The 9,404-nt window shown below is 35.5% G+C and overlaps 1 protein-coding gene across 1 annotated transcript in view; it reads right to left on the bottom strand.

Annotated features, from left to right (window-relative positions):
- NSL1 (NSL1 component of MIS12 kinetochore complex) overlaps positions 1 to 9,404 on the bottom strand; it is a 47,601-nt gene that overhangs the window by 28,125 nt on the left and 10,072 nt on the right. Inside the window, exon 4 of the mRNA XM_007451306.1 lies at positions 7,978 to 8,032. Coding sequence (XP_007451368.1) covers positions 7,978 to 8,032 — 55 coding nt within the window. The remainder of the gene's footprint in view (positions 1 to 7,977; positions 8,033 to 9,404) is intronic.

Here is a 9,404-nt window from a genome sequence, read left to right as displayed (position 1 = left end):
AAAAAAAAAAAAAAAAAAAAAAAAAAAAAAATTAATTATAGTGATGGCTGCATAAAACCCTATGAATATCGAGTTGCACACTTTAAATGGGTGAACAGGATAGTATATGAATTGTACCTCAATAAAGCCACTAGAAAAAAATAAGTGTCAAAGATAATGATGTAATATATTCCATATGGTAAATGAAAGTAAATAAAACAAAATTCAAGAGTATGAAATAAAAACTAAGAGTCTACCACCCACAGACTTTTACTCAAAGTACCTAAGGAACCCATCAACAGAGTAGTAAACCTAGAAGGAAGCCATGACAGAAAGTTTGGAACATTTTGCTATAAATTTAATTAATCACTGAGTGCAAAAAAGTAGCAACTATTGAAGTGTTTTTTAACAAGAGAAGAACTAAAGTTCTAGACACAAACAAGAAGGAAAATTGGGGGAAGGGTGTGCTTATTCAGTGGGTAATGTGTAATAAAGTCCTTTTCTTGCCCAGGAGGGGACTTGAAATACTGTATAACTCCCGACTGTGTTAGATAATTTAAAAATTATAGTATGCTAAAATTTTACAGGTAACACTAAAGGAAAAGAAGCATAGCATATAGCTTCCAAACCAGAAAAAAGGAAAATAAGAGAATAAAGAAAAATCTATCAACATGATAGATGGCAAAAAAGAGGGAAAATAGTAAAACTCCTATATTTGGAAACAAAAAAATATTCAGAGCTGAATTGTGAAAGTTCTACATGTCATGTCTCGAGGATATGGCTAAAGCAGGACTTAGAGATAAATCTAAATGTATCCTTAAACATATTTATTAAAAAATAAGACTGAAGTAAACTTAAGTGTTTAACTCAAGAAGCTAAAAATAACAGAGAATACTCAAGAAAGCAGGAAGACCACACTAAAGATAAGATCAGAACTCAAGGAACCAGAACAGTAAAAAAAACAATAGAGAAACTCAGCAAAACTAAAAGCTGACTCTCTGCAAAGACCAATAAAAACAAAGAAATCTAGAGTAAGATATCAAGAAAAAAGAGAAAGCAAAAGCAAACAACATTAAGAAATAAGCATATGTGGAACAAATTTTTTTAATTACAAGCAACTACTACAAACAGTTTCATACCAACATATTGAACACATGGATGAAACAGACTATTTTCCAAACAAATATTACCAAATTTGATTCAAGAAAAAATTAAAAACCTGAAGAAATCAATAACCATTAAGTATACTAAATCAGTTAAGTCAAACTTACCCCCATACATACCCCAGGTTCACACAGTTGTATACATGAACCTTATCAACTCTTCAAAGAACAAAAAACCTCTAACATTTAGAAACTGTTTTATGAGGGCAGCATAACCTTGATGACAAAACTGGAAAGGGACAGTATGGTTTGTTTTTTTCATTGAAGTTCACCTGCTTTACTATTATTTTTTTCCTTATTAGAGTATAATTGCTCCACAATGTTGTGCCAGCTTCCACTGTACAATGAAGTCTATCAGCCATATGCGTATCTATATCCCCCCTCTTGAACCTCCCACCCACCCCACCCTCCATCCTGCCCATCTAGGTCATCACAGAGCACCGAGCTGAGCTTCCTGTGCTTTACAGCATGCTCAGGCCAGCCATCTTTTTTACACATGGTAGTGTATACATGTCACTCCCAATCTCCCAACCCGTCCCACCCTCCCCGCCCCTCCCCACCATGTCCACACATCCATTCTCTATGTCTATGTCTCTATTCCTGCCCGTTCAGTATGTTTTAAAACACATGTTTATTTTTTATGTAACTACAGATGCAAATATACTATAGGTTAATATACTAAATAAAATACAGGTATAGAGTATAAGTAAATTTAATTCAAGTGTATAAAAGAAAAAATATACTAATGAGTGTGGGGTTTTCTCTATGAATGTGAAGATAACCATCAGAAAAATCTGTCACTGTTAACTCACCATATTAACAGTTAGAGACAAAAAAGCATACGATCTAGGGGCACAAGGGAACTTCATGAGTGATAAAAAATTCTATATCTGAATTGTGGTCACAGTTACATAGTTGTATACATTTGTCAAAACTCAAACTGTATGCATAAAATTGATGTATTTTATTATATGTAAATTATACCTCAATAAAGTTGGTCAAACAAGTATATGATCTCAGTTGATGCAAAAGAAGTGTTCAATAAAATTAAACATTTATTCATAATTTTAAAATATCATGGGCACTGGGCTTCCCTGGTGGCGGAGTGGTTAAGAATCTGCCTGCCAATGCAGGGGACATGGGTTCGAGCCCTGCTCTGGGAAGATCCCACATGCCATGGAGCAACTAAGCCCGTGCACCACAACTACTGAGCCTGCACTTTAGAGCCCGCGAGCCACAACCACTGTGCCCTCATGCTGCAACTACTGAAGCCCGCTCACCTAGAGCCCGTGCTCCGCAACAAGAGAAGCCACCGCAATGAGAAGCCCGCGCACCGTAACCAAGAGTAGCCCCTGCTCGCCACATTTAGAGAAAGCCCGCGCAGCAACGAAGACCAAACGCAGCCAAAAATAAATAAATTAAATAAATTAAAAAAATATATATATATATATATATATCATGGCCACTATCATTACTAGTATTCAACATTACACTGGAGGTTGTTTTTTTTCGGTTTTTGGTTCTTTTTCCTTAAAAATTTTTTTGTTGAAGTATAGTTGATTTATAATGCTGTGTTAGTTTCTGGGGTAGAGCAAGCTGATTCAGTTATACATATATATATATTTTTTTCATATTCTTTCCCATTATGGTTTATTATAGGATATTGAATATAGTTCCCTGTGCTATACATTAGGACCTTGTTGTTTATCTGTTTTATATGTAGTAGTTTGTATCTGCTAATCCCAAACTCCTGATTTATCCTTCCCGCACCCCCCAAATATTTATAATGGAGGCTCTAATCAATGTAATAATAAGACAAAAATAGAACATGTATAAAGTTAGGGAAAAGATAAAACCTAGCATTACTTGCAAATGATATGATTATCTACATTTTTTAAAATCTGGTTGAAATTAGATAATCCATTAGAACTAACAAGAGTTCAGCAAATAAAAATCGACGGTATTCCTAAACACCAGGAATATTCAATTACAATGTGTAACCCCAAAATATTACTATTTACAATAGTTACAAAAAGGTATCTAGGAACAAATAAAAGATGTGTAAAACCTATGTGGAGAAATTTATAAAATACTATTTTTTCCTTAAAACCATCTTTATTACATGTCTTTACACACTTCTCTACATGCATTACAGAATATCTTATCAGATCCAGTCCCTTAAATAACACTGTTTTCAACATAGCAAGCAGGCAGCACTCTTATAAACATCTTTATTACATGTGTTTATAAAACACTATTGGAGGACATTTTGAAAAACCCAAAATGAGATATAATATGTTCACAAATGGGAAGACATATATTGCAAACGTGGCACTTCTCTCCAAATTTATCTATAAGTTAAATGCAATCCCAATCAAATCCCAATAAGATTTTTCAAGCAATTTTACAAGTTGATCCTAACAATTCCTATGGAAGAGTAAAGGGCCAAAAACAGGCAACAAAATTTGGAAGAAACTGCAAGATATCAAGACTTCTTTTAAACTACAGAAACTTAAAAAGTGTGGTAATGGTGCTGAGACAGCCAAGTCAACGAATAACGTTAAAAAGAGAATCCAGAGGAATTCCCTGGTGGTCCAGTGGTTAAGACTCCACATTTTCACTGGCAAGGGCCAGGGTTCAATCCCTGGTCAGGGAACTAAGATCCCACAAGACGCGGGGCCAGAAAAAAAAAAAAGAAAAAGAGAGACACAGCCCGGAAACAGACCCCCAAATACATGGAAACTTAGTATATTAGAGAGTGACATTACAAAGCAGTGGAAAAGAGATGGACTATTCAATAAATGATGCTAAGACAACTGGCTACCAGTACATTAGAAATTAGATCCCTTCCTTATAAAATTGTTTAAAAAATTCAGTTGTATTCAAGACCTAAACATGATAATCAAAAGTCTATAAATAAAATAACAAAGGATCTTTATGTCATTTAGATAGACACTTAAAGGCACTGAAAGAGCATTTATAATGGAAAAACTCTGGTAAATCCGACTACATTAAAACTTATGTAAACATATATAAAAGGTCATTATAAAGTTATAAGACAAGCCAAAAATTTAGAGCAAATATTTACAGTGCTTATAACCTAAATATCCATAATGTGTGTGTGCATGTACATTCATGTGCCTGTACATTCATGTGCCTGTGTATATGACTCTTAGAAATGAATAAGGAAAATTCAAATAACCCAAGCAAAAAACGGGCAAAGAATATAAATAGGGAATTCAAGGATGCTCAACCTCACTTTAAATACTACCGCATGTCCATCAAATTGGCGGAAAAAAAAAAAAATACAGAAAGCCTGACAGTAATAATTGTTGGCAAAATGTAGAGAAGCAAGAACTTTCAAACACTGCTGGTGGGACGGTAAACCGATACGACTCTTTTGGAGGGGTAGTAAAGCTCATATGTAATAAAGCTGAACAGAGACAAGCCCTGTGGACCTAGAAATTTTGCTTTCAGAAATCTACCCCACAAAATATGTGACATATTTACACTTTACAAGGACACAGGTATAAAAATATTCATTGTAATATTGTTTATAACAGCCAAAAAAAAAAAGAAACTAAGTGTCCCTCAGTAGAGGAATGGACTTACAGAGGTGTATTCATACTCAGGAATATTATTTAGAAACTAAATGAATAGAGAGATAAGTGTGTATAAAATATCGAGGGGGGAAAATAAGTTGCAGAATGATATGACTGGTATGATACAATTTATGTAAAATTTTAAAACAAATGCCATACATTGTTTATGGATACATTGATAAAGTATCAATAAAAGCATAAAAACATGGATAGGAACGATCCACTAACCTTGAGGATGGTGGTTACTTCTGAAGTAAGAGGGAGTGGAATGGGATGGTGAAGGGTACAAAGAAAGTTTCAACTGTATCCATACCTTTTAATTCCTAAGAAGGTCTGACCCAAGTTTGGCAAATTTGAATAGCCCTTAAAAATAAGTGGTAAATACAAAAATGTTCATTATGTTATACTCCATGTTTTCTATATGTTTGAAATATTTCAAAGAATTTTTTTAAAAATCAACTCTGCTTGAAGTGTATGCAATGGATTGGAAGAGAATAAAAGTGAAACAGAAGACCTTCAGGAAAGCACGTCTACAAATCCTGACTAGAGTGATGGTGACCTAGATTAGAAGTGAAGAGAAGTGGATGAATGTGAGATTATATTTCAAAGGAATAATTTGTAGGACTTATTGATGGACTGTAGATGAGGAGTTCAGGAGAGGAAAGAATCAAAGTTGACTTCTCACTAAAGCAGTACGTAGGTGAAGGTGCGGTTTACTCGGATGGGGAAAACCGGGAAAGGAATCAGTTGGAGAGCATGAAAGAATCCTGTTTTATGTTTATCTCTTATTTCTACTCAGACGTAAGCTCTTTACGGGGAGAATCTTTTTTATCTCCATATCCCCCAGAGTTCCTAACATAACTATGCCAAATAATTGTTATATACATTGCTTAAGTAACATGTTTTGAAAACCAGACAACCTTCTTTAAAAGTGTCAGCTTTCAGGGCTTCCCTGGTGGCGCAGTGGTTGAGAGTCTGCCTGCCGATGCAGGGGGCACGGGTTCGTGCCCCGGTCCGAGAAGATCCCACATGCTGCGGAGTGGCTGGGCCCGTGAGCCGTGGCCCGTGAGCCATAGCCGCTGAGCCTGTGCGTCCGGAGCCTGTGCTCCACAATGGGAGAGGCCACAGAGTGAGAGGCCCGCGTACCGCAAAAAAAAAAAAGTGTCAGCTTTCAAATAAGCCTGATATCACTTAATATTCTAATAACAAACAAAATTCCAAGAAGTTCTCTAAAAAGTTTTCCCACGTAACTTATTCAGATTTTTAACTTCTTCACAAATTTATGCTTTCCACTTTTCTCCTAAGCCATTTTAATTAATTTCATGATTTTATCAGTTGAATGTATTATAAGCTATGTAGTATTATAAGGTGTACCACTGTAAAAGAGACAGGATTTATTTTATTTTTTAATAAATTCATTTATTTATTTTTGGCTGCATTGGGTCTTCGTTGTTGTGTGTGGGCTCCTCATTGTGGTGGCTTCTCTTGTTGTGGAGCACAGGCTTCAGTAGTTGTGGCATGTGGGCTCAGCAGTTGTGGCACACGGGCTTAGTTGCTCCGCGGCATGTGGGATCTTCCCGGACCAGCGCTCGAACCCATGTCCCCTGCATTGGTAGGCGGATTCTTAACCACTGCACCACCAGGGAAGCCCAGGGATAGGATTTATAATAGGGTTATTATTACATAGCATCTCCTTATAAACTACTACTTATATATTTTAGTTACAGTTTACAGACGCCCTTATCTCAATGAATAGGCAGGACATTTCTAACATTTAGTGACAGAGCTGGAATTCACACCTAAAGCATCAGGCTATGTAGACTTCATCATAAAGAAACTGAGGCTTGAAGTCAAGTGACTTGCCCAAGGACATCCAGCTAATAAAACAATAAGTTAATTTTGCTGTGCTTAAAGAGCTGTTGCTATTCTAAGCTTATAAACATTATGAAAATGTATAATGACAAAAATCTCAAAATTTATCCAAAAGATAGATTCTAATTATTTCCTTAACTGTGAAGTCAGAATCACATGACAAAGAAAATTTTTTCCACTAATACTACATAACTGGAATGGTAGGAAGAAAATCACGTAGACTGTCAAAGGATCATTTAAATAAAACTGTTTTCCCTCCTAAGATAAAAAGGTTAACCAAGTTTCTTTGGAGAATTAACTATCGTTAAAAAGTAATACTTGAGTATATTGTGACAACACATTTTTCAATTATTATTTTTTTGTTGTTCAAAACCAAAACAAGTATATGTCAACCACTGCATTTTGGCAACTAACCCTTTTTAGTGAACCATGACAATTAAGTGTTAGGTCCTAGGTCAATTTTTATTATCAAATACAGTGAGTGCTGTGATTTTAACCAATTTCAGAGTATCTTTACTTCCCCCTCTCAGTTCATCCCATTGGCTTGGGACACTTACGAAGGGCAAGGGAACATGTTAGAAAGTAAATCAGAATTCAACAAGGGTGAGGTACTCAAAGCCATATGTATAGAAATCCCATACAAATAAATGAAGGTCTTAACCATTTTACTGATACTTCAGAAATGGTACTCTTGAGCACCAAAGGCAAATTTCAAAAGGTCTCAAGAAAACTGCTAGGAATTTTTAAATGTGAGAATAGAGTCATTTAAAAATACATATGATCCACATTTTTAGCAAAGTCAGTTCTATTGCTGGATTTACAAAATTGGTATAAATTTTATTTCTTTGTGATTTAGAGGATGCATCTAAGTGGAAACAGAATTGAGTTCAAAGGCATAACAAGTGTATGTATCTCTTCTTAAGTTCAACATTATATTTTTGTTGGATTTTATTCTGTAAATGATGAGAAACCAGTGATGGTTATCACACTGAGAGACACCATGAGTGCTTTAATGGTATAACTTTGGCTGTAATGCAAAGAATGGATGGTTTAATAGCATTAGAGATGGGAGGGTATTATAACAGAAGTTAGAGATTGACAAGGTGTTATAAAAGTCTAGGTCAGCAGAGTGCTTAATAAAAGTTCAGATTCCTGGGTCCTAGCCCAGGAGATTCTGAGTTCGAAGGTTTAGATCAAGTTCTTATAATCCTAAGTGAAAAAAAGAGTTAAACACTGATGACTGGTAATGAGTTAGAGCATCAAAGGGAAGATACCCTTGATGCTGAAACCTTTAAAAGAGTATCAGGAACTCCTGAAAATTACAAGCTCATGCTTAACTTTTACCATAAGCACTGACTCACCTGGATCAGGGTCATGTTTTAGGTCCAATGAATGTACAACAGGGTGGTATTGCTTCTAAACATAAAATAAATTAAAATAGATTTAATTTAACAACTTAGTGCCTCATACAAACATTTTCTTCAGTTTATATAAGCAAATATATTATTAGTCAGTAGTACCATTCTTTTGCCAAAAAAACAAAAACAAACAAAAAAACCCCAAAATTAGATCCTGAAAATCTGTAGGGAAGGGAGGAGAAAAGAAAAGATCAAACTAAGACTGAATTATACCTTTTATAGTATTGCCACCTACTGCATACACTAAGTATAGCACCATAAAAAAGCATAAGAGGGAATTCCCTGGTGGTCCAGTGGTTAGGACTCCACGCTTTTGTTGCTGAGGGTCAGGGTTCAATCCCTGATCAAGGAACTAAGGTGCAGCCAAAAAAAAAAAAAAAACAGGAAAAACAAAAAGCATAAGAAAAGCAATCAAGCAAATTAGAGGCATAGAGATGGAATCTTGTGTTTATAAAGTACAAGGTAGTTTTCAAATTATGAATGGACTGTTTTTCAAAAGTTCACTTAAAGAAGTGTTTAGAACTCAGAACTCATATTCCCACAGAAACTTTTAAAAAGTGGCCAGGCCACTATCACATCAGCACACTAATGCCTACCTACGTATCCTGTGATACACTGGGACTGCAATAGCAGAACTATAAGAACGGGATCCAAAATTCAGGCAAAAAGAAAGAGAAGAATGTCTCTCCTTTCTCTTGCCCAAAGTAGCAGGAGCCAAAAACTTTTTGTTGTTGTTGTTGTTGTTTGTTTTTTAAAAAAGCTGTCTTTAGTATCCTCACCCCATCTATTTTGCCTCAATTTTAAACTTCCACAGCAGTACCCCAACTAGGCCGGCCAACTTCCTTTCTTTTATGCAATACTGATTACTAGGTTTTGGTGGGGGAGGAAGGGTAGTAATAGAGAGGGAGATGCTGGAAAATAAATACATTTTGAATGTTTTTCCCGAGGAAACTTTAAAAGTGGATGAGGCAAAGGGAGTGGGGTATTTCTTGGAGGACTGACTTCTATGGAAGAAAAAAATGAAAAATTTTGCTTATAATTATTTTTTTCTCACAGAATGATAACTAAAATGTTTTAGAGAAAGTACCTGTCTTCACTCTCTAAAACAATTCCTGTAAGGAAAGCAACTAGAAAATTTATATGTGAAAGTATGCTAATTTCAAAAACTAATGACAAAAAGTAAAGCACAATCGAAAGCAACATGTATGTCTCACTCCACAGGCAATGCCATTCCCAGCAAACCTACTTCCACCTCATCATTTTTGGAACAAAACAAATTATACACAATTCATAAAGCAAATTTTGGTGTTAAAAAACAGGTAGTCGGGCTTCCCTGGTGGCGCAGTGGTTGGGAGTCCGCCTGCCGATGC

The sequence above is a fragment of the Lipotes vexillifer genome, unplaced genomic scaffold, assembly GCF_000442215.2.
Source record: "Lipotes vexillifer unplaced genomic scaffold, Lipotes_vexillifer_v1.1 scaffold570, whole genome shotgun sequence".
Lineage (NCBI taxonomy): Eukaryota > Metazoa > Chordata > Mammalia > Artiodactyla > Lipotidae > Lipotes > Lipotes vexillifer.
The sequence above is the reverse complement of the archived record's forward strand: the minus strand, read 5'-3'. Positions and strand labels throughout refer to the sequence as shown.